This window comes from Rousettus aegyptiacus, unplaced genomic scaffold (genome assembly GCF_014176215.1).
Source record: "Rousettus aegyptiacus isolate mRouAeg1 unplaced genomic scaffold, mRouAeg1.p scaffold_m13_p_9, whole genome shotgun sequence".
Lineage (NCBI taxonomy): Eukaryota > Metazoa > Chordata > Mammalia > Chiroptera > Pteropodidae > Rousettus > Rousettus aegyptiacus.
Window position 1 is genome coordinate 37126443 of NW_023416312.1, and position 27324 is coordinate 37153766.

Below are 27324 nucleotides of genomic sequence, written 5' to 3' on the forward strand. Positions count from 1 at the left end.
TCTAGCTTTGTAACTTATTATGTGGCCTTGGCCAAGCCACTTTCTCTATCTGAGTCAATTTTCTTATAAAAAAAAAATGGGGGGGGATGAATCTACTTATATCCTTTACAGTTGTTGTGAGGATGAAATGATGGACTACACATACAACTCCTCAGCACAGTAGCTGATATGTGCCAGGCATTTACACAGACTTTTCCCTATTCCCTCCTCTTATAGGAAATGTCTGGGGCCAGTTCTCGGCTCTGGATTCTATGGTTAGGTAGCTTAGACTCACAGTCTTTATGACAACCCAACTTAGTAGTCTTCAAATGACTGCTAGTGGCACATAAGAAAGGGATCTTCAAGGCCATTTAGAAATTGTTGGGCTAGACACCAGGAATAATTTCCTGGTTGTGAAAGGTCTTAGGTCTAGAATCCAAAGAAGAGTTTCAATTTCTTACCTATATAACTCTTAAAATCATTGTGGACAGCCAGAATGTCCTGAAATTCACGTCCCCACTAACTTTTCTCCAGCTCCTAAAACACATCAAGCCCTATATTCAGCACTATCTGGGGATGATCTCATTGAGTACTCACAAGACTTTTTGAGGTGGGGCTAACTAGTTCCATTTTCCATATGAGAAAACTGACACCCAGAAAAAAAAATGGGGAAACAATCAGAGAGAGCTCCCACTCACCTTTAGTTGGGAGTAAGTCAGAGTCCTCCTTTTGTCCAAAGCCAAGCTCTCTGGGCTACTCTGTGCTCTCCGAGTAACTATCTTTTACATGCTCTCATGCCCTCTAAGTCATTCTCTACTTTGACTCTAGAGTCATCTCCTTAAGACATCCCCCCAACTTTATCACTCCTGTGCTTGTAAAATTAAAATAACTAGGCATGTGTGCCTGTACAATTAAGTCCAAACTCTTTAGTGTGACATTTAAGGTCTTTTGTAATATAGCTCCAACATACTTTTTCTAGATACATCTCCCACTTCTCTTTCCCATCCCACATATGAACCTTATGCTCCAGATGCTTTGACCTACCTGTATTTTCCTTTCTATGTGTTATACCCTCTCCTGGGAAGTCCTCCTCCCCAATAGTCTGGCAAATTCTGTCACTTTTTGAAACCCATTTACATCTTCTCTGCTCAACTTACACCTTATCTATTCCTTTATTATGGCAGCACACTGCACTGTAATTAATATTACCTTTCAGTCTTTCCTGCTCCTCAAAGGCAAGGACTTACTTTTATCTTCGCCTTCTCCAGTGCCTCCCGTGGTACCTCCTTCATTGACTGGCAGAGTTCAGTAACTAGAATGGATGGTGGTTCTGAAGGAATGAAGGCACCCCCTCAACCCCCAGCTTTAGCAGCTGCTTCCTCCTCTCTGCCACCTTTACTCCACCCCACCCTAACTCTATCTAAATGCCAAAACCACTAGTTCCCAGGCGGCAGCCTGAACACTCAACATCTCAAAACGAATTCCCCTGCAGGGTTTCTCACCAGTTGCAAAGTATCCTCTAAATAGCAACTCCTGGTAACCATTTGGGGGTGAGTACGCGTGAGGTTCCCGGGAGGAGTGTATGTCTCTTATCTCTCCAGTTGCCTCCTGGGGTATTTTCACCCTATTTTTCTGCGCACAAGACAGACAAATATCACCATTCCCTTGCGCTCCTCCTAACCTTTGACTTAATTATGTGACAAATTGATTTAAAGTGCGGCTGCAGAAAGAGAAACAGGCATTTCTCGCTTGGTCTTCTGGGACTTGTAGTCCTGCAGGCCCCCGGACTGCCTGGCTGGCCCTGGAGCTGTGGACTACAGCTCCCAGGCCTTCTCTGAGTCCCTACCGCACAGACTCAGAGCCCCATTCCCAGAGGAGGTGGTTACATTGTGTCTATTGTATCCCTGGACTTGTGTGTTTGTACCTTTCTCAGGACGTGAAATTGAGAGTGTAAAGCATGGCAGAAGAGCAAGAAATAATGTGCAAATTGGAAAGCATTAAAGAGATCAGGTAAGTGTAATGTTACAGCGCCCCCAGCCCCCCTCGAAACCCCCCAAAATCCCTCGCTGAAGGAGAGGGCTGAGTTACCTTGAAAAGTATCTATTGTTGGGCTACTTGGGGAGTTGGGGAAAGGAACCTATACACCACGGATTTCAGGGATGGGAAGGAGGCTGGGGAGAGTCGAAACAGACTAGTAGAGACACAGAGAAACAGACTGATGGAGAGAGACCTCGCTAGATATGGCTGAGAACGCCATATGGAGACAAACCGCGCGCGCGCGCGCGCTCGTGTGTGTTGATCCCAAGACAGCTTTATTCTTCTTGAGGTAGGAGTTGGGGGGTCGGCATTAATGAACAACTACTACTACTACTACTACTACTACTACTACTACTACTACTACCACTACTACTACTTCTTCTTCTTCTTATTATTATTATTATTGTTATTATTATTAATTATTATTATTATTATTTCAGTATTTGTTGGCTCCAAGGTGGATTTACCTCCTTGCTGTTTAGGAGTTGAGATTTTTTTCGGTCTCCCATTTAACTTCAGGATTGGGAGCTAGAGTGAGCCTTTTGAGAGCAGAGTCTAGTGCGTTGGGGCTGGTGGCGGCTGCCAGGGGGTAGGGAGGAATCCCAGCAGGCCCCTGTTGGGAGGACGGCAAACACTTGCATGTAGATGTTTTTTGCTTTCGCTCATTCGCCACTTCCTCCCCTATTCCGTGCTCAGGAAGGATAATGGGAGCGATGGAGACTGGGGAGGAGGTTGCTGCATCACATAGTGGGATCACAGCACTTGCTCTGAGGCAGCAGAGGTGAAGGGCAGGCAAAGCAGGCAAAGTGGGAGTTGCCTGAACCCCCCACCCCCACCCCCACCCCTTCTTTGCTCTGGGAGCGGCTTTGGCCAGGTGATGATGTTGTCCTTGCTCAGAACACAAGTGGACTGCCAGGTCAGCACCAGGTCTTCCTTCACCTGTCTTCTCTGTCAAAACAGCCCCTCTCCCCTTGCCCCGGCTTCCACCCTCATTTTGAGTGTGGCATGGTTCCGGCTGTCTTCCTTTAGTGTTTTTCAGGAACCTAGAGAAAAAGAGGGGGAGGATATCAAGTGTGGGGATTTAAGACATAAGACTTTGATCAAGAGATTTAAATTAACACTTGGAGCGAATGCCTAGGATGAGACTCAACACATTATGGTGGTGGTGGGGAAGCGCCTTGACATTCTTGTCCTTTGGAGGGATTGCATCTTAACTTTTGCAAGGGAGTAAAAGGAAGGGAACTATTACTTATTGAACCTCTGGTGTTCCAAGCCCTTTGACTATCCTTCAATTTCAGTAAGAGTCCTCAGAGTTTTCAACACCTCCTTTACAACTTGGAAAATAGAGGCTCAGAAAATTTAAGTAATTTTTTCCGGAGCCAAACAGCTTAAAAATGTCAGATTTTGACAAGAACCCAGTCAATCTGTGGATAGGCTCTGGTCTTGCCACTCTATCCTATGGAAGGTCTGAGAAAGGGTGGAGAGAGGGGGCATGTTTCAGTTTTTTTTTCTGCAAAAATATCAGGAGATAGAGAGTGAGATACCTTGATACAGGAAAAGGCCAACTGTCATAATGACAATGCAGCTAATAATAAGCTTAAGTGTGCAAGTAGAGAGCCTGAACTTTGACTCTTACTGGACTTAAAGGGGCCCCTGCCCAATACTAAGAGAAGGAACAGTTGGGAGCAAGGAAAAGTGATCTATCCCAGTGGCGACCAAATTAGGGCTATGAATTTTACCCTCACACACTGTTAAGTCAGGCATTCCTGCCACTACTATCTGGGATAGGATCATCAGAGGCCTAGAGAGAGGGCTGAACTCCCACCCATAACCAGCAATTACAAGAAAACCCTCCCAATGTGGATGTTAACCAGAGACCCTAGACTTCTATTGCCTCCCTTCTCTGCAAAAGGAGAATGTAAGAGAGGCTACAAAAATGAAAGATTTAAAATATATCTAGTGTTAAAATTTAATCAAAAAATATCACTTGCCATACCAAGATTATCAACTTAAATGACAAAAGAAAGTAAACAGATGCCAGCATTGAAATAACACAGATGTTACAATTATCTGACAATGATGTTAAAGCAGTCATCCTTGAAATGCTTTGATAAGCAATTGTAACACACTTGAAACAAATTATAAAATAGAAAATTTCAATGTATAAAAATGTAAAACATAAAGAAGAACCATATGGAAACCTGTGAACTTAAAAACAATAGCTAACAGAATCTCAGAAAGAGAGATGAAAGAGGGTAGAACAGGAAAAGTGCTTAAAGGAGTAGTAGCTAAAAACTTCTCAGATTGAGTGAATAACACAAGCCTCCAAATTCAAGAAGTTAAACACCATCAAGATAAGCCCAAAAAAATTCACACCAAGATACATCATAGTCAACTTTCTGAAAACAAAAGGCAAATAAAAGATCTTCAAAGCAGCCAAAGAGAAACAACAACTTGCCTATACCTTCAGAGGGGAAAAGAAATAGAATCACATGAGATTTCTCATCAGAAACTGACATGGCCCTAAGAGGAAGTGGCACAACATTTTTCGAGTGCTAAAGAAAAAGAAACATCAGCCCAGAATCCTTATCTTCAGTGATATCTTTCAGTAATAAAGATATAATCAGGACATTGGTAGATGAAAGGAAATAGGGAATTTATCAGTAGGAGGTCTACCCTAAAAGAATGACTGAATAAGTTTTTAAAACAGAAAAGAAATGATAAGAAAAGGACCCTTGGAAGAAAGAACACAGTAAGCGAAAACATGGGTAAACAAAACAGAATTTCTTTTCCTATTTAGTTGTCTGAATTATGTTTGATGATTGTATTAAAATTTATCATAATCTCATAGTCTCGTATGTACAGGAAATATTTAGGTTATTTATTTTATAAATGGGAGTAAAGTCATGCAAAATAGAGGTAAAGTTTCTGTATTTCACTTGAACTGGTAAAACGATGACATCAGAAGACTGATAATTAATGTATATGTAATGTAAATCTGAGAAAAAACACTAACGAAGCTATACAGAGATATGCACTCAAAAACATTATAGATAAACCAAATGGAATTTGAAAAACTGTCACCCACAGGAAAGCAGGACAAAGAAAACAGAAAAAAAACTAAAAACAGAAAACAAACAGGTAACAACAACAATAACAGACTTAGCCTTAAGATATTGATCATTTTGTTGAATATAAGTGGTTTAATTACACCAATTAAAAGACAGAGTGGATTTAAAAGACATGACTATATGCTGTCTACAAGAAGTGCACTTCAAATGTAATCATCAATTAGGTTTAGAGTGAAAAGGATGGAAAAAGATGCCATGCAAACATTAATCAAAAGAAAGCAGGAATAGCTATATAATATCAGATAAAGCAGATTTCAGAGCAAAGAAAATATCCAGGGGCAGAGTGGGGCATTACATTAGAAAGAGTCAATCCACCAAGAAGACATAACAATTCTAGATGTATATACACCAAAAGTGATTTAAATTATCCTGATTTTAACAATTTTACAGTACTATACAAAAGTTACATCATTCAATTTAAGAATTTTAAATGGGGAAAGTACTACACATATGTAATTGATGTTCACATATAAATAGGTAAACATGTATAAGGGGTGAAGAGGCAAAGGAAAGGGTAGAAGGAACTGGAGAAAGGAACTAATATTTGTTGGACAGCTACTAATTTCAAAGCTCTTGGCTCATTTAATACTTAATTTTCCTAATGGAAGTCTATGGTTGGAATTATCCCCATTTTACAGATAAGGATACCGAGGCTCAGAGAGATTAGGTAATTTATCTATGGTAACATATCTAGGAAAGAGAATATGTCCTGCTTTTCACATGACATGTGCATTTCAACAAATGCTGATAATCTGATTAACCATTATTCACACTTTTTCAACTGCTCTACTCCTAACCCCCTTAAAGGTATAAGTAGAGCCGCCTATTTCTGTTTAAAAAAAGTGATAATAATGCTGTATCTGGGCTGAAGTAGCAAGGATGACAGCAATGTCACCTAAAGACCTGATTAAGTCAAACTGAGGGCCAAACACATCCTTGGGCACAGGTCCAGAAATACATACATTCATGCTCGGTGCTCATGTGCACCAGTGGCAGAATTTGGAGCCTGAAATGTTTCAGGAACAGATTATTCTGCCACAGACCATTCCCCACTCCTAACTCTGACCGCATGCCCAGCCTTGTCTTTCTTCCCAGTCCCAACCACATCCCAACACTATGCTCTAGACCTCATCCCACAAATCTCACACTGGTCTATTTTGTACATCTATTCCTTAAGCTTTCAAGTGGTGATTAAGAAGCATGTAGTTATGTGGAAAGAGAAAGAGAAAAACAGAACAAAAAAGGAAATAAAAAAGAGAAGAAAAGGTGAAGCCATGAGGCAGAATAAGTGCAGCCACCACTAGACGAACCAGAGCCTCTCACCACTCCCCAAATGTATACTAATATCTCCTTAGCATGAACATACCATCCATATACACACATTGCACACACCCATGCTGTGATGCACACATATCCATACACAATGAGCTTCTCTAAAGAAAGGGAAAATTCATTTTGGAAATAAATATTATGGTACTGAGTACATGCTCTTAAGTATAAGCTTCTGCTCTGGGTGCTCTATTTTTCTCTCTACACATTCTCCTGGGTGACCTGCTATATTCCTATGGCTTCAAATATTATCCCTGAGTTCCCAGTCTCTATCCGCTAACTTCTTTCCAAGCTTCAGCCTAATACATCCCACAGCTTACGAGGCTTGTCCACCTTATTGTTCCATAGACATAACTCAAATTGGCCAATTCTTAAGATTTTGTCTCTCCTTGCCCCAATCCAGCTTCTCCCCCTAAACCTCTGGTTTAATGCTGCACAGTGATCTCAGATTGAAACCTGAATGTCAATGTTTATTCTCGTTTTTTTTTATAACTCAATTCTGATCAATTAGCAAGTCCTACTCTCCACTTTCAACATTTGACTCAAATTCCTTCCCTACTCTCCACCTCCATGCTGCCCCATTTTAGACCTTCATCATGACTGGCCTGGATATTTGTAATGTTGTATCCATTTTCACCTATAGAATTAATTTTTTTGTCTTTATTCTCTGTACCCCCATCTCCCAGGCCATTCACACTATGAGAACTACCTTCCTGAAAAACTAGTGTTATTATATTATTCCTCAAACATATTTACTGACTTCCCATTGTCTATAGCAGTATTTTTTAAAAACAGCTCATGAACCATTGGCAGATCATGAAATGAATTAGTCAGTTGCCAGTAGTAGCAGTTTTAAAAAAATATTTTTAATAGAACAAAGTAAGATAGAAAATATTAGCATGCATTACATAAGGAACAGTAAGTATTCTTTGTGGAAACTTTTGTTTCAGTTATATCTGTGTATGTGTGAATTAAGTCACAATGTTAAATTCATTTCTCACTATAAGTAATTTCTTACTGTATGTCTATTGGACAGGCATTTGCCCTACAATTGTTGCTATGGTATTCATGCCCCTCTCCCCCACAACTCTGGCCCAGATCTGCCTGTCCAATCTTATCTCCTTTTCATTCACTATATTCTTTGTCCACATAGAAGTTCTTCACTGTTTCATAAATTTCCATTCCTCCAGACCTTTGCCAATGATCCTTCATTCCACGGCTGTAAATCCTACTCATTCTTCAAGGAAGATCCAGAACAAACACTACCTCTTATTCAAAACCTTCTCAGATTCCCCAGTCCAAATGGATCACTACCCCTTTGGGCTCCCACAGAGAGATTTATTATAGCACTCAAATTATTCTGTTTTATGATAAAGTTTTAAATTTATATGTCTCCTTCCTTCCTTCATTCAGTCATTGCTGTAGCAGTTTCAGCAGGCTCCTTTGTCACCTGGCTTGAAAACACTCAGCGACAGTTCCCACTGAACAGCAAGTCACAGGACAACTGAGACCTCCGGGACTTAGGGATGGACAGGTCAAGCCAAACAGTGATGACCATAGGAGAGAAAATGGAAAAGAGTTGACATTTGGTAGTGAGCTGTAAGAAAGTCTTCAAGGTGAACTGTTCTAAGAAACCTGCTGTTTTGACAGTAGCTGATTTCTCAGATGAACAAATAAATATTAAATGGAAGAACACTTGGTATTTAGGCAGTATTCTCACCAGACTATAGGAGGAAGAAAAAACTGTTTTGTTTGTTTGTTTGTTTGTTTGTTTTCCTTCATTCAGTGACATTTATCAAGCACCTGCTCTGGGCTATACACAAGGCTGAGATATTCTCTGGGGACCACTAAAATGAATTAGTCCTGTTCTCAAGGATCTTAAAATCAAAGTGAATAACTTTGATCTCTTTTCTGAGTTCCAGACTCACATATACAACTTCCCACTTAACCAATCTCACTGGATGTATTACTGGCATCTCATACAGGCCCCAAAAGAACTCTCAATACCATATCACCCTGCTCCAAACATTCTCCTTTGTTAGTCTTTCCAAAGAGTTGTAAATGTCCTCCATCCAAAAATCTTGAATTAGCCTTCATCCCTCCTTTTTTCTGACCTCCTGCATCTGAAATATTAGCACAGCAATTATCAAACTTGAGTGTGCATTAGACTTTACTGGGAGGGCTGTCAAAACATAGATTTCTGGATTCCATCTCTAGAGCTTCTGATTCAGTAGATCTGGGTGGGACCTGACAATTTGCATTTCTAACAAGTTCCTAGGTAATCCTGTTGCTTATGATCCAGGTATCATACTGGGGAAACCACTGCATTAGTAAAACCTGAAGGATTGTGCCTATATAATATATTCTGGATCTGTCCACTTATCACCATTCCCTTAGTTTATCAACAGACCTGAGCAGTTTTCCATCTATCTATACTAGCCAGTGTCTTCACTTTGCCCATCTTCAAGTCCTACAGGTCCCAGCTGTCCTACTGCTTATTTAGTGAGTGGTTGGGGCTAAGTCACCCCTGAAGCTGTATGACAGATAAGCCTGCCAAGTTTGTCCCAGGAATAGATGATCTATTGCCTTAGAACATTTCCTCTTCAGCAAAGAGCCACTGAAAAGAAGTTAGCCATCTGAATGTTTTTGTTTTGGCCCAGGACTCTGTCTGGAGAGGCTGTGCCTTAGGGATATCAGGAATCCTAGATCAATAGTTAAGTAGGACTGTGGCCCCAGTGATTGTGGGAAACCCTAAGGTAATATCTCATGTTTTTTCTAGGATTCTATGGTTATACCAGCTGTGCATTAGCCTTTTGGGAGGATTTCATTAGGAAATTTTCCACATAAAATCAGGTCTTTAATGACTTGGATGCTTTCCTCATTTGTAGGGCCAGACATTCCACAGATTTCATTTCTTGGAATCATCCAGGAACTCTGCAAGGCTACACTGAGTCCTGCTCCTCAGATAGAATTTCCAAGGTTCTAAGATGTTCTATGATGCACCCTGTTTCACTCTGAAAATTAGTAACTAACTCAGGACAAGGATTTGCCTCATTGGCTTGTTTTCCTTGGCTTGAAATCCATCATATGAGAAAAGTTCCTTAGTATGGCTCAGCGCATTTTATTTTGTACTTCTTGGTTTTGTGATCTTGGGCAACTCATTTTACTTCTCTCAACTTCAAATTTTTCATCTGTAAAAATGAAGCTAAACATATCTCATTCATATAGCCATGATTGGGATTACATTAACATGTAAAGTACCTAGCACATTTGCTGGAATGTAGTAGACCCTCCCCCACCCAAGTAATAATAAATATTATTATTAAATAAAGCCTTTATTAACATACAATTCCTTCCCAGTTCATGGTACTTATAGACTCTTAATGAATGTTAATTGAATGAATGAAAGCCCCCTCCACCCCCATGATAGTTTTTCTTTCTCTGAGTCTACTGAAATTACAATCAGTACCCTGGACTTACCACCTAATTTGCATTCATTTTTATCCTCCAAATGTAATTGTTGAGTCCCACTGATAGCCAAAGCAGTGTGATAGAAGATATGGGGTTCACAGAAAGAAATATGGTATAGTGCCAGTCTCTAGAAGGCTCTTTTCAAATCGCTTCATGCGTGAGTCTATACATCTAGAGAACCCAGATGGCCGTAGCTGCTAGTTCTTGGGCTAGTTCCTTTTCCATTCTGGACATTTATTTCTTTGTCTCTAAAATGGAGAAGATGGATTTTATTGGTGGTTTGGAAATAATGTTCTGAGGAGCCCTCGGAGTACCAGGAAGGTATATCAAGGGCCACTTTGGTAGAGTCTTCTAAGGTTGGATTTGAAGAGAGAATAAAGATTCTAGGGATCCCACTTACACTTCAACCATAACAGTTATGATCTGATCTATTTTCTAAATTGAATCAAAATTATTATATTTGAAGGAAGGGATATTCTCATTCATCACCTACAGGATCCATCGTACTGTTAGGTAAATGGTACTTGCTTAATAATTTTTTTTGGTCTGCTTAATTGATAGAAAATATAAAAAGAAGGAAGCTAGTGTGTGTGTATGTGCATTTAAGCAGTGGCTGGCATGATGCCCACTCTATAGATCTGGGAAACGAAGGACCTTTTACTTAATCTTAGCCCAAACTACCCAATTGCCAGACAGAGCATGGAAGACTGGGCATTAGATATTAAGCCTGAAGAGCACAGTAAAGGCGATTAACCACAAGAGCAACAACAATTTTTTATTCCTCTTTTTCATTATTAACCTTCTTTCCATTCCTCTTGGGAATGTCAATTGAGTAACTCCATTAAAAAACTTTCCTCTACATGAGCCTTTTGACAAGCCATATATTGTCCTGGGAAAACAGGAGCAGAGGAGTAGAAAGAGCTTAGAATTTGGATTCAGATGGTGTTGTGGGTTTAGATTTAATTCTGTTTACTAAAAAGCCTTTAGAGAATATGTTTCTAAAAGCTTTATTGAGTTGTAATAACATACCATAGAAGCCATCCATTTTATGTGTACAATTCAATGACTTTCCATGAATTTACAGAGTGGTGCGACTATCACCACAGTACAGTTTTGGAACATTTCCATCATCCCAAAAGAGCCCTCATGCCCAGTCTCAGTCATTCTCTGTTGTTCCCCCAAAGCTTCAGGCAACCAGTAATATACTTTCTGTCTCTACAGATTTCCCTGTTCAGGATGCTGCATATAACAGCATACTGTTTTGAGGCTCCTACACATTGTAGCATATATCAGTATTTATTTCCTTTTAATTGACCGAGAATATTCATAGAATGGGTATACCACATTTTGTTTATTTACTTACCAGTTGACAGACATTTGGGATGTTTCTACCTTTTGGTTCTTTACAAATAGTGCTCCTCTGAACATTTGCATGTAAGTCTTTGCATGGAAATATGTTTTCATTTCTCCTGGTTAGATTTCTAGATTTGGAATTTCTGCATCATGTGATAGTTACATTTCTTTCTGTCACCACATGTTTGACTCCCTTTACCCCATCTACCTCCCTCCTCCCCCCCTAACCTCTGGTAACCACTAGTCTATTATCCATGTCCATGAGTCTATGTTTGTTTGTCCTATTCCTTTGTTGCTTTTAGGTTTATATCCCAGATCTAAGTGATATCATGTGATTTTCCACTTTTTCTGTCTGGCTTATTTTTCTTAGCATGACTATCTCGAGGTCCATCCATGTTGTCAAAAATGGTAATATTTCACCTCTTGTCATGCCTGAATAATATTCCATTGTGTGTGTATGTATGTATGTATGTATATACATATATGTATATGCACACACATATATGTATATGTACATATACACATACATGTATGCACACACATATACACATGCATGTATATGTGTATATACATGTGTATGTATGTACGTGTGTGTACATACATGCATACATACACACACACATACCACAGCTTCTTTAGCCAGTCATTTATTGTAGGATACTTCGGTTGCTTCCATGTCCTGGGCACTGTGAATAATGCTGCTATGAACATTGGTGTGCAAGTATCTTTTTGGATATGGGTTTTCAAGTCTTTGTGGTAAATACCCTGTAGAGGGGTTGCTGGATCATATGGTAGATCAATTCTTACTTTTTTGAGGAACCTCCATACTGTTTTCCATAGTGGCTGTACCAATTTGTAGTCCCACCAGCAGTGTGTGAGGGTTCCCATTTCTCCACATCCTCTTCAACATTTGTTATTACTTGTTCTATTGATTGTAACTATTCTAACAGGTGTGAGATGGTATCTCATTATGATTTTGATTTGCATTTCCCCAATAGCTAGTGATGTTGAGCATCTTTTCAAATACTTGTTGGCCATTTGTATGTCTTCTATGGAGAAGTATCTGTTCAGGTCCTCTGCCCATTTTTGGATTGGATCATTTACTTTTTGTTGTTATTGAGTTGTATGAGTTCTTTGTATATTTTGGATATTAGGCCCTTATCAGAGACATTGCTTGCAAATATATTTTCCCATTTGGATGATTGTCTCTTTAGCTTGTTGACAATTTATTTTGCTGAGCAGAAGCTTTTTAGTTTGATGTAGTCTCATTAATTTATTTTACCTTTTACTTCCCTTGCTTTTGAGATCAAATTCATAAAATCCTCTTTAGGTCCAAGGACCTTGAGTTTAGTTCCTATGTTTTCTTTCACGCATTTTACTGTTTCAAGTCTTCTATTTAGGTCCTTAATCCATTTTGAATTAACTTTGGTGTGTGGTGATAGACAAGAGTATAATTTCATTCTTTTGTAGGTGGCTTTCCAGTTTTCCCAGCACCATTTATGGAAGAGGCTTTCCTTTCTCCACAATATGTTTTTGGTTTTTTTCTCGAAATCCTTTGTCCATATAAACATGGGTTTACTTTTTGACTCCAGATTCTGTTCCTCTGGTCCGTGTTTCTGTTTTTCTGTCAATACCATGCCACTTTGATTATTGTTACTTTGTAGTATAATTTGAAGTCAGGCAGAGTGATGCCTCCAGCCTTGTTCTTTTTTCTCAGGATGGGTCTGGTAATTCTGGGACTTTTGTACTTCAATATGACTCTGATGATTTTTTCTTTAAAAAATGCCAAGGGATTTTTGATGGGCATTGCTTTAAATTTGTATAATGCTTTAGGTAATAAGGTCATTTTAACTATGTTGATTCTTACAATCCAAGATCATGGAACATCTTTCCATTTTTTTGTAACTTCTTCAATTTCTTTTAATAAGGTCTATAGTTTTCATTATATAGGTCCTTCACATGTTTTGTTAAATTTATAACTAGATATTTCATTCTTCTTGGTACAATTGTAAAAGGAATTATATTTTCCAGTTCTTTTTCTGACATTTCATTGCTAGAGTATAGGAATGCTATGGATTTTTGGACACTGATTTTGTATCCAGAGACTATTGTATTTGCTTCTTGTTTCTAGTAAGTATTCTTGTGGGGTCTTTAGGGTTTTCTATATAGAGAATCAGGTCATCCACGAAGAATGACAGTTCAACTTCTTTGTTTCCTATTTGGATTTCTTTTATATAGTTTTCTTGTCTGATTGCACTTGCTAGGACCACTAATGTTATATTGAATAACAGTGATGATAGTGGACAGCCTTGCCTTGTTCCTGATCTTAGAGGGAAGTTTTCTAGTTTTTCACCATTAAGTATAATGTCAGCTGAGGGTTTGTCATATATAGCCTTTATTATGTTAAGGTACTTTCCTTTTATACAGATTTTGTTGGTGCTTTGATCATAAATGGATGCTGTATCTTGTTGAAGGCTTTTTCTGCATCTATTGATATGATAATATGATTTTTATTTTTTAATTCATTTATGTTGTATATCATATTAATTAATTTAAGTATATTGAACCATCCCTGTGTCCCTGAGATGAAGCCCACTTGATTATAGTGTATAATCTTTTTAATATGTTGCTGTATTCAGTTTGCCAGTATCGTATTTAGAATTTTTGCATCTGTGTTCGTGAGAGATATTGGTCCATAGTTGTGTGCGTGTGTGTGTGTGTGTGTGTGTGTGTGTGTGTGTGTGTTATATTTACCAGGTTTTGGTATCAGTGTATTATTGGCCTCATAAAATGTGTTGGGAAGTATTGTCTCCTCTTTCATTTTTCAGAAGAGTTTGAAAGGAATAGCTATTAAATGCTCTTTGAATGTTTGGTAGAATTCACTGATGAAGCCATCTGGTCCTGGACTTTTACTTTTTGGTTCGTTTTTGAAAATTGTATTTTTCTAAGTACTGATCCATTTCTTTTGGTTATTAAATTTGGTGTTATATAATTTTTCATAGTATTCTTGTGTAATCCTCTATTTCTACAGTGCCTGTCATAATTTACCATCTTTCATCCCTGATTTTGTTTATTTGTGTTTTTTCTCTTGTTTCTTTAGTGAATCTAACCAGAAGTATGTCAATTTTATTAACTTTCTCAAAGAATCAGCTCTTTGTTGCATTTATTTTTTCTATTTTTTGTTTGTTTTCAATTTCCTTTGATTTTGTTCTAATTTTGGTTATTTATTTTCCTTCTGCTGACTTTAGACTTCAGCTGTTCTTCCTTCTCTCAATTTTTAAGATGAAGTGTTTTTTTTTTTCATTTGGGCTCATTCTTATTTTTGGAGATAGGCCTATAATGATACAAACTTTCCTCTTACGACTGCTTTTTCCATGTTTTTAAGTTTCTGATATAGTGTACTATCATTATCTCTCATTTCTTTGTATCTCTTGATCTCTTTATTTCTTCTCTGACCAAGTAATTCTTCAATAGCATGTTGCTTAAGGTCCATGTGTTTGTGATTCTTCCTGCTTTCTTTTTCAGTTGATCTCTAGTTTCAAAGCATTATGATCAGAGAATATGGTTGGCATGATTTCAAACCTCTTATATTTGTTGAGGCTATCTCTGTGTCCCAGTATGTGATTGATTCTTGAGAATGTTTTATTTGCACTAGAGAAGCATATATAAGCAGCTGTTTTGGGATGGAAGGCTCTGTAAATGTCAATTATGTCCAGTTGGTCTAATGTGTCATTTAAGGATGTTATTTCCTTTTTGATTTTCTCTTTTGATGATCTGTCCATATCTGACAGTGGCGTATTTAGTTCCCCTACTATCATAGTGTTTTGGTCTGTTTCTCGCTTTAGTTCTGTTAGTAATTGCCTTACATATTTCAGGGCTCCCTGATTGGGACCACAGATATTAATAAGTGTTATGTCTTCTTGGTGCATGATTCCCTGTATCATTATGATGTATCCTGCATTATCTTTCTTTACATTTTTTATTTTGAAGTCTATTTCATCTGATATTAGCACTGCTACTCCTGATTTTCTCTGAATGTGATTTTCTTGAAATATCATTTTCCATCCTTTCACTTTGAGTCTATATTTGTCTTTGGAGCTGAGATGTGTCTCCTGAATGCAGTATATGGTTGGGTTTTGTTTTTTGATCCCTTCTGCAACTCTGTGCCTTTTCATTGGTAAGTCCAGTCCATTTACATTTAGGGTGATTATTGAAATATGAGGTCTTCTTCTAGCCATTTTCTCTTTTGCTTTCTGGTAGCTCATTGTTTCCATTGCTTCTTTGTCCTCGTGTTTCTGTTTTCTTTCTTTTGCTTTGCTTCTGCGGGTTTTCTCTCTGGCTCTTCTCGTTTTAAGTTATGTACTTCAGTTCTGAATCTTTGGTGTGTGGTTAGCATTACGAATGTCTAAAAGAAAGTTATATATGTACACTCGCCCATTTTCTTCTGTGTGTGCCTTATCTCCATTCCCCTTTATGAATTTGGATCTTTGAATCCTCCCCTTTTCATTGTCTTAATTTGTCCCTATGTATGCTGAACGTGCATTACTATTTTGCTATAGCAATTCTGTAATGTAAGCCTTGTATTGTAGAATTCCCTCAATTCTTGTGTGTCTGGAAAGGTCTTTATTTCTCCTTCATATCTGAAAGTGAGCTAAGCTGGATTCATTATTCTAGGATGGTATTTCCTTTCTCTTAAAAGTTTGAATACTTGATTCCACTCATTCCTGGCTTGTAAGGTTTGTGCTGAGAAGTTCGACAATAGTCTAATGGGTTTTCCTTTATAAGTTACCATATTTTTTCTCCCTGGCTGCCTTGAGAATTCTCTTTGCCTGTGGTTTTTGATAACTTTAATAAAATGTGTCTTGGTGAAGGCCTTTTGGGGTTGAGATAATTGGGTGTTCTGTTGATTTCTTGAATTCCACGCTCCAGTTCATTCCTTTGACTTGCGAAATTCTCATCAACTATTTGTCTGAAAATGCTTTCTATTCCCTGCTCCTTTTCCTTGCCTTTGATAATGCCCATTATTCTTATGTTTCCTCTCCTAATGTATTAGCTAGTTCTTGTATTTCTATTTCATTATTTTTTATTCTTTGGTTTCTCTCTTCTTCTGATTTATTTCTAGATTTCTGTATTAAATATCACTGATCATTTTCTCCATTTTGTCGACTCTATTTCCCAAGCTTGCTATTTCATCATTCAACTCTTGCAGTGTGTGTGTGTGTGTGTGGGTTTTTTTATTTTATTTTATTTTTATCTCCAGAAGATCTATCTATTCTGTTTTTTTGAAGGTTCCTTCTCTTTGATAAAGAACTCATTCTGCTCATCTGGTTGTTTTTTCAATTTCTGAAATTGTTTATATGACTCGTTTTGGAACTCACTGAGTTTTTTCAGAAGTACCATCCTGAATTCTCTGTCATTTAAGTCATATATTTCTATGTCTATAAGCTTATTTTCTGGAGATTTTTCAATTTCTTTCTGAGATGCCTTGTCACCTTGGTTGTTCATGGTGTTTAATGGACTATTCTTCCGCCTGGGCATTAATGGAAATGTATTCTGCTTTTTTTCCAGCAAGAGGTCTTATTATATAAAGGTCTCTCTTCAGCCTTTTGTAAAGTAGGTGCTTTTCTTTTGGTTTCCAGTAGTTGGAGTCTAAGCCTCTTGGATCCCTGCTTTGTGCAATGCTTTAATAATGCCTTTTTATTTTCTTGTAGATATTTAATCATGCTCACTACCCTCAGTCTCATTCCCTGTCAGTGTTAACAACAGTTTTAGTAGCATTTGCTCAGATTCCCCTGGGGCTCCACCATGTTTTTTCTCAGAGGATATGGAAGGAGGGGCCCTCTGGGTTGGGGTTGGGTGTTGCAGTTCATCCTTGGTTTTGCAAACGTGGCTGGTAAAAATCAACTATAGTTTCTCTGCTATCCTGCTTCTCTCCTTTCTGCCCTGATGACTGTGCCCTGCCGCCAGCCATGTGGAGCTGACAACTCTCCCAGGTAGGGCTGTTCAGGCAACTCACCACACCTTCCTCCCTCCCCCTCCTCCCACAGGAAGTTCTGACAGCTTCAAGAGGCAGCTCCTTTATTTCTCCAAGTCCACCACCCAACTCCCAGAGTTCTGACCTATGGTAGCTCTTATGTGCAGATCCCATGCTCAGAGGTGCTCGTGTGCACTTTGTGTGTGTTTTTTGTCATTGTCGAATTTTAGATGTTTAGCTTATTGTTGTTTCAAGGGGAGAGATTTGGGGATGTCTCTCACTCCACCATGTTTCTCCAAACTCCCTAAACCATTTATGTTTAATGTGCTTGTTGATATGGTTAGGTTTATATCTACCACCTTGTTGTTTTCCATTGATCCCATCGGTTTCTTTTTTCATTGTTTTTGTTGTTCCTTTTTCTGTCTCTTCTTGCCTTCTTTTGAATTAAGTATATTTTATGGTTCCATTTGATCTCTTTGTCTAACTTAGCTATTATTCTATTTTATTTTAGTGGTTACTTTAGGGTCTATAATATACATCTTTAACTTATACTTTATCTTCAGTTGTCCTCATACTACTACAAATATAGTAGGAAACTTACAACATTATACTTTTATTTCTCTTTTTCTGGCCTCTGTTCTTACAATGATGTACTCTTTGGTTTAAACTTTTGATTATCTTTTTTAAATAATGAGAAAAAAGTAATTAAATTTTTGTATGTTAGACACTCTATACCCCTGTGCTATCATTTTCTTGCTGCTTGAAGGACGTCCTTTAACATTTATTGTAGAGCGGGTTTTCTGGTGATGTAGCTTTCAAGCTTTGAAAAAGCCTTTATTTCACCTTTGTTTATAAAAGCTAATTTTCACTGTGTAATAAATTGTATATTGGCAGGTTTTTTTTTTACTTAGTACTTTAAAAATGATGTGCCACTGTTATCTTGTTTCCATTGTTCTTTGTTCCTGTGTATGTAATGTGCCTTTTTTCCTCTAGCTGCTGTAAAGATTTTCTTTTTACCATTGGTTTTGAGTAATTCAATTGTGATATGATTTGGTGTAGTTTTATTCTTGCTTCCTGTGCTTGAGGTTTGTTGAACTTTTTTTTTGGTGTATGTATAGTTTTTATCAAATTTGAAACTTTTTGGTGATTAATTTTTCAAATATTTTTATTTTCCCCTTCCTTCTTGATCTACAGTTACTTATATTTTAACCACTTGAAGTTGTCCCACAATTTACTGATGCAATTTATTAAAATCTTTTTTTGTACATATATAATTTGGGAAATTTTTTTGTTGTCATGCCTCATGTTCATTAAACTTTTCTCCTTTAATTTTCTAAATTAACTAATGTGCTTTTTATCTTAGACATTTTAGTTTTCATCTATAGATATTATATTTGTTTCTTTTCATCTCTTCTATGTGTCTACTTGATGTGGCCAGTATTTCCTCAAGTTTTGTGAACATATGTAATGCATTTATAATAACTATTATTATCCTTGGCTTCTAATTTTATCAACTATGTCATCTTTGTCAGTTTTGATATATTATTCTCAATGTTGTGGGTTGCATTTTCCTGCTTAATTGCATACCTGACAAGGTTTGATTGGATGCCAGACATTGTGAATTTTATCTTGATGATATTTCATAGTTTTACATTCTTTTAAATATTCTTCAGCTTTCTTCTGACATATCATTAAGACACTTAGAATCAGTTCTATAATTCTGAGCTTTGCTTTTCAGCTTAGTTAAGTGGGAACATAGTGGCATTTAGTATAGGGCTCATTTTCCCAAGTAGTAATGCAAAACTTTTCCATTGTACTTTAATGCTTTATGAATTGTGAAGTTTTTCCACTTTGGCTATTTGGACGAGTCACTATTCCCTGCCCTGTGCAGGCTCTGATCATTGTTCCCTTAATCCTTTTTGCATAGTTTTTTCCCCAGTTTGGGATGGTTTCCTTACACACATGTGCTGGTCAATACTTAACTGAATGTTTACAGAGGATCCTCTGAAGCTTATAGCATTCTCTCTCTACAGGTTTCCTCCCTCTAAAGCTTGTTCCAGAAAACTCCAGATGCCTTGGCTTCCCTAGACTCATAACTCCATTTCCTCATTTGTGGTAGACTGCCAGGCTCTGTCTGAGTTATCCATCCTTGTTCTACAGCCTAGATTATTTCTCTGAGCAGAAAATTGGGGCAATGTTTAGGCTCATCTAAGCCTATTCTTCTCTCAAAGATCACTGATCTTATTTTCTTGATGTCCAATGACTTGAGCACTATTGTTTCGTGTTTTGTATGGTGTTTTTGTTTTGTTTTAATTATTTCGCATGAGCGGGTAAGTTTGGTCCCTGTTTATCTTGATCAGAAGTGGAAGTCAAAGTTATTCCCAAAATTTGGCTTTAAATATCAGATTTCACCATTTAAGACACATATTTTATATTTTAAAAATATAATGTCATGGTGTGTCTTAACTACAATACTAACTTTTAGTTGCTGTTGGCCAAGAGGTAGTTGTATTGTTGTCAATGCATGAGCACATGAGAAGTTGGCCATGGCCATTCATAATTATCATTCTTTTAATTTACTCATGTGCATGATTGCCACTGTATATGTTTAGTTTAATTGTCATTTAAATGTCTTCAAAAATATTTCATCATGGTTCTCCCTTGAAATGAAAAGTTATTGTGTAGGAAGGAATGAGTCAGACTAGAAACTTCAGATAAAAATAGTATCTTAAATAAGTCTACAAGAGCTCTTTCAACAAGTATTAAATTGACATTTAAATAATAAGAAAACATTTTGTCATAATTGGTAGCATTTTCTCAGTAGTGGATGAAATAATGTGAACCTTATGTTCGATGACATCTTAAATTAAATTTAATATAGTAACCAATTAACCAGCATATTGGTAAAGCTAATTCAACTGGGTTCCAAAATAGCATTGGTTAAAACTCGAAAGATCATTTTATTCCCACATTATCAGTCTTGAAAAAGCTACTTGTGGTTTGTATGGTTACTCAGTGTTGGGACTCGGGCTCTTTTATGTTGTTGCTTCACAATGTACAGGGTGTTACCCTCATCTTTATGATTCAGGATGGCTAAATGTCATGTACACATTTTAGGCAGTGGGAAGAAGGCAAAGGGGGAGTGAACACCATGCTTCTTCCATGTAGAGTCACAGCTTAGATGTTGTACACATCACATGTGTTTTCTTCCCATTGGCCAGAACATTGTCATATGGCCACAAATAGCTACAAAGGAGATGGGAAAATATAGTCCTTATTCCAAGCATCACACAAACAGATAAAATCAGATATTCTATTACTATTGAAGGAGGGTAGAATGAATTTGGGGAGACAAAGGACATTTGTGTTCTGTGACCCTAGGGTTTTCAAATTGTCGGAGCTGCCTATAGGTGGAATGAATTGTCTAAAGAAGTAGTGAGAGCTCCATGACAAGTTGTTCAAAGAAGGCCTAAGTGAACATTTGGCAATGATGTTATGGAAGGCAGTGGTTAGGGAAGGAACAATAGATACCTGCAAAAGTCTTTCCCAGCCTAGAGATTCACATTTGCTCAGGTCATACCCATTGGTCTGGCAGGCCCTGAAACAACTTGTTCCATGTTTGGTTTCACTGCAGATGCCTAAATAAATACAGAGATCTTTAGATAAATTTCTCGTTTAACCCTCAGAGATCAGAAATGTGGCAGCGGGGGCCGGAGCTGCAATAATTGGGCAAAACTCAATCAGAATCAGATCTTGAGATAGAGCTACTAGGTGAGTTGGGCAGAAGTTATCTAAGAGAAAGATGATACCAGCTCAGGGTGCACTCTGTTATATGTGTCCATTTGGGTCGATCCCCTAAGCTCCCCATAGCTCCTGCTTTTTGAGTATAAACACAAATATATGAGCCCACATGTACTACTGTAGTGTGAACTGGTGTAGCCATCCTACAGAGCAAATAGTCACTGCTCAGATGAAATAAAAATATGCATTACCTGTGTCCCAGAATTCCCACTCCTGCAATACAGCTCACTAAATTTACTCTGAAAGGTACAAGGATATTTATTGAAGTGATGTTTGTGGAGGGGAGAAATGAAAGCAAAGTGAGAGTCTGTCCTTGGAAGAGTGAACAGCTAAAATGTGGCGAATGACCACACTTAGAAGCAAGTAATCCTGAAGAATAACATCAGAGTGCTACTTAAATACTATATATTATCATTTGTTTATACTGTGTATGTGTGTATAGAATTAGTCTGCTTAGTCCACCACGATGAAAGTCCTCATTGTGGCTTTAATAGCAGACATTTATATTCTCACAATCCTGGAGGCTAGACGTCTATGGTATAGGTGCTAGCAATTTTGTTTTCTGGTAAGAGCTCTTCCTGTTTTGTAGATGGCTGCCTCTATCCTGTGTCCTCACAAGGATTTTTTTTTCTTTTCTAATGTGGGAAAAGAAAGAGCTCACATGTCTCTTCCTCTTCTTATATGTGAACCAATATTATCATATTAGGACCCCACTATGATGACCTCTTTTATCCTTAGACCTTCCTAAAAATCCTCTCTCTAAATATAGTGGACATTAGGGCTTAAATATATGTATTTTAGGAGAGCATAATGCATTCTCTAACATTCCACCCTATGCCCCCCCAATACATGTCCTTCTCTCATGCAAAATTCATTCATCCCATCCCAACAACCCCAAATGTCTTAACCCATTAGAGAATCAGTGCCCGGTCCAAAGTCTCATCTTAATGTCATGTAAATTAGGTTGGAGTAAGACTTTAGGAATGATTCATCCAGAGGCAAAATTCCTTTTCAGCTGTGAAACTAGACAGATTATTTGCTTCCCATATATAATGATAAGACAGGCATAGTATAGACATTCCATTTTTAAAAGGGAGAAATCAGAAAGAGGTAGAGATGACAGGTCCCAAGCAAGTTCAGAACCTAGCAAGGCAAACTCTATTAGATTTTAATGGCTCAAAAGTAATCTTCTTTGCAACAGAAATTGAGGAAGACACAAATAAATGGAAGGATATATCATACTCATGGATAGGGAGATTTAATGTCATTAAAATGTCCATACTACCCAAAGCAATGTATAGATTCAACGCAACCCCTATCAAAATACCAATGACATTTTTTTTACAGAACCAAAACAAATAATCTTAAAATTTAAATGGAACTACAAAAGACCCCAAATAGCCAAAGCAATCTTGAGAAAGAACAAAGTTAGAGGTATTACACTACTTGATATCAAACTATACTACAAGGCTACGGTAATCAAACAGCATGATACTAGTACAAAAACAGACAGATCAATGGAACAGAATAGAGAGCCTAGAAATAAACTCACGCTTATTTGGTCAGTTGATCTATGACAAAGGAGGCAAAAATATTTAATGGGGTAAAGACAATCTCTTCAACAAATGGTGTTGAGAAAAATAGATACTTGTAAAGAAAAAAGAAAGAAACTAGACAACTTTCTTACACCATATACAAGAACAAACTCAAAATGGATTAAAGACTTTATTGTAAGATCCGAAACCATAAAACTCCTAAAAGAAAACAGGCAGTAAACTCTCTGAAATTGCTCTTAGTAATATTTTTTTTTCTGATTTATCTTGTCAGACAAGGGAAACAACAGAAATTATAAATAAATGGGAATACATAAAGCTAAAAAGTATTCGCACAGCAAAGGAAACTATCAAAACAAAAAGACAACCTACTGAACATGAAAGGATATTTTCCTATGATACATCTGATAAGGGATTATTATTCAAAATTTATAAAGAACTCATACAACTCAGCACCAAAAAAAAATGCAAATAAAAATGATCAGAAGACCTGAATAGGTATTTCTCCAAAGAGGACACACAGATGGCCAATAGACATATGAAAAGGTGCTCAATGTCACTAATCATCAGAGAAATGCAAATTAAAACCACAATGAAATATCACCTGACACCTGTCAGAATCACTATCATCAATAAATCAACAAACAGAAGTGTTGGAAAGGATGTGGAGGAAAGGGAATCCTCATATATTATTGTTGGGACTGTAAATTGTTTCAGCCACTATGGAAAACAGTATGGAGATTCCTCAAAAAATTAAAAATAGAAACTCCATATTACCCAGCCATTCCACTGATGGATATTTTGCTGAAGAAATCCAAAACACTAATTCAAAAAGACATACACACCCCGATGTTTATTGCAGCATTATTTGCAATAACCAACATGGAAATATCCTAAGTGTCCATTGGTAGATGAATAGATAAAGAAGAGTTGGTGTGTGTGTATACACACACACATACATACATACACACATACACATACATACATACATACATACATACATACATACATACATACATACATTGGAATATTAGCCATAAAAAGAAAATTTTGCCATTTGTAACAACATGGATGAATTTAGAGGGCATTATGCTAAGTAAAATAAGTCAGGCAGAGAAAGACAAATACCCTTTAATCTTGCTTCTATATATAATCTAAAGAACAAAATAAGCAAAGAAACAAAATGAAAACAGACTCATAGTTACAGAGAACAAACTGGTGATTTCCAGATGGGTGGGCTTGGGAGGCTGGGGGAAAAAGTGAAGGGATTAAGAAGTACAAATTGTACTTGAACCTAATAAAATTTTTAAAAAGTACAAATTGGTAGTTACAAAATAGTCATGTGGATTTAAAGTACAGCATCAGGAATATAGTCAATAATACTGTAATAACTATCTACAGTGCCAGGTGGGTATTAGAGTAATCAGGGGGATCACTTTCTAAATTATATAAATGTCTAACCACTATGCTGTACACCTGAATCTAATATAAAATAATATTGAATGTCATCTCTAATTGAAAAATAAAAATAAATTTTAAAAATATAGTTGTGCTGAAAGTACAAGAATGAAAGTTACACCATGAAAACATTTATCAAAGGAAATCAGGAATGGATAGGTTAAAATCAGATAAAGTAGACTTTAGAGCAAAGGAAATTACTAGGTACAGAGAGATGCATTACATAATGACAAAAGTGTCAATCCACTAAGAAGACATAGTAATCCTAAATAGGTATACAACAAACAACAGAACCACAAAATATATGAAGCAAATCTTATAGAACTGAAGGAAGAAATAGATAAATTCATAGTTATATTTGGAATCTTTAACATGCTTCTATCATTTGATAGACCTAGACATAAAATCAGCAAGGATATAGAACTCTTATATCAACACCATTAATAACATGATCTAATTAACATTGATAAAACACTCCACCCAACAGCAGGATACACATGCTTTTCAAGTACACTGTAACATATACAAAAATAGACCATATCCTGGATACAAAATAATCCTGAACAAATTTTTTAAAAAATGGAAATATGAGACTGCGTTATCTGGCATTAATAAAATCAAATGAAATCAAGAAATCAGAAAAAAAAATACCAGAAAATCTATAATCGTTTGGACAGTGAACAACATTTTTCTAAAATAACATGTTTCAAAGATAAAATCTCAAGGGAAATACAATTATACTAAACAGAGTGAAAGTGAAAATACAGCATATTCAAAATTTGTGGGTTGCCACAAACACAGTGGTGAGAGGGAAATTTTCAGCACTCAATGCTTACATTAGGAGTAAGCTAGGATGTGGATCCATTACCAGTTGAGCCTCCAGATGAAAACCAAGCCCTGACCAAGACCTTGACTGCAGCCTGGCTGAGGACTCAGCTAAGTTGTGCCCAGATCCCTGACCCGTAGAGACTATGAGATAATAATGGTGTAGCGTTTTAAGCTGCCAAATTTGTGATAATATTTTATATAGCAATAGAAAACATACACTTTGATTTGGTAATATTGAGTTTTATCATCAAATGCAAGAATCTGTGGGGCAAGGGATGGGGAAGACAGAGGACATAGTTACTTTCAGTCATAGAATAATAAAGAGAATTACATTTTGAAAAAAAAGAGGAAACACCTCAAATTAATAATCTAAATTCACACTTCAGATAATTAGAAATAGTTAAACTCAAAGCAAGCAGAAAATGGGAAATAATACAGATTAGAGCAGAAATCAATGTAATTGAAAGCAGAAAAATAATAGAGGAATCACTTAAACAAAAAGTTAGTTATTTGAAAAATATATGTAGTGAAAAACCTCTAGGAACACTAACAGAGGGTAAAAAGAAAACACACATCACTGACATCAGGAGTGAAACAGGATATTCACTACAGACCTCACAGACTTTAAAAGTATCATAAGGAAAGACCATGAACAACTCTGCTCATGTAAATTGAACAAGATGCTTGATTTTCTGAAAACTCTACCACAATTCACCTAACATAAAATAGATACTTTGAAAAACCCTGTAACTATTTAGAAAAATTAATTTGTAATTTAAGGATTCCCAAAATGAGAATCTTCATGCCCATATGGAGAATTCTACCAAATGGTTAACACTAATTACTTAACACTAGTGATTAACACTAAAGAATTAACACTAATTCTTAACAATCTTCCCAGAAAGTAGAAGTGGAAAGAACACTTCCAAGTTCGTTTTATGAAGCCTGTAATACCCTGGTACCAATTCCAAACAAAGACAGTACAAGAAAACTACAAACTGATATCCCTCATGAATATAGATGTAAAATCTTTATCAAAATGTTGGCAAATTAAATTCAGCAATTTATACAAAAAAAGTACACACCATGACAATGGGGGGTTTATTACAGAGATATAAGGCTAGTTTATTATTCAAAAATCAATGTTTCTTATAAAAATCACATGATCATCTCAATTTATATAGATAAAGCATTTGACAAAATTCAATACATGTTTATGATAAAATCTTTTCAAAAACTAGGAATACATCTACAAAAACCCTCCAGTGGATAACATTACATTTAATTGCAAAACAATGAATACTTTCCCCATAAGATCAGGGACAAAGTAAGGATACTCACTTTCTGCTAGTCAGTATAGCACTCGAGATTTTAGGCAGGACAGTTAGGCAAGAAAGTAAATAAAAGTCATACAGATGAAAAGGAAGAAATAAAACCATCCTTGTGTGCAGATAACATGATTGTCTACATAGGAAACTCCAATAAACTGAAACCAAAACATAAAAAACAAACAAAAACCCCTAGATATAATAACTGAGTCAGCAAGGTTGCAGGATATAAGGTCAACACACACATGCACACACATTAAAAATAGTAATAAGTATGCAGAAACTACAACTAAAATCACATAACCATTATAATCCCTCAAAAACCCAAAATGCTTAAGTGGAACAAAGATTTAACAAAACGCGTAGGATATTTATGCTAAAAACTACAAAATGCTAATAAAAGAAATCAAAGGAGATCTAAATAGAGAGATGTACTCTATTCATGGTTTGGAAGACTCAGTATAGTAAAGATATCAATCCTCCCAAATTGATAGACAAATTTAATGAAATTCTCATCAAAATCCTAGAAATATTTTTGGTATATATAGACAAGATTATTCTAAAATTTTTATAGTAATGCAAAAGAACTAGAATAGCTACAAATAAAGTGGGAGAAATCACTCTTCCTGATTTCAAAACTTATTATAGAGCTACAGTAATCAAGACTGTGTGATATTAGCAAAGGGACAGACACATAGATAAGTGGAACAAAAATCGGAACCCAAAAATTGACCCACACAAGTATGGCCAACTGACTTGACAGAGGCGCAAAAGTAATCCAATAAAGGAAGGTTAGTCTTTATAATAAATGGCGATGGAGCAATTGGACATCCATAAGCAAAAAACTGAATCTCAGCCTAAATACAACACTTTATACAAAAAAAACACCTCATAATGGGTTGTAGATAAAAATGTAAATATGAAACTTTTAGAAGGTAACATAGAAGAAAATCTGCAGAACCTAGAGCTCGGCAGAGTCTTAGACATGATACTAAAGCAATATCTATAAAAGAAAAAATTGATAAATTTTTAGACTTCAGCAAAACAAAAATTAAATGTTCTGCTAAAGGCCTAGTTAAGAA

The 27324-nt window shown here is 36.6% G+C and overlaps 1 protein-coding gene across 1 annotated transcript in view; it reads left to right on the forward strand.

The window, feature by feature from the left end:
• The first annotated feature begins 1828 nt into the window (after positions 1-1828).
• The window catches only part of ZC4H2 (zinc finger C4H2-type containing), a 35173-nt gene continuing 9677 nt past the window's right edge, over positions 1829-27324 (forward strand). The window contains exon 1 of the mRNA XM_016123416.2: positions 1829-1989. Within this exon, the coding sequence (XP_015978902.1) occupies positions 1937-1989 (53 nt within the window). The 5' untranslated portion in view covers positions 1829-1936. The remainder of the gene's footprint in view (positions 1990-27324) is intronic.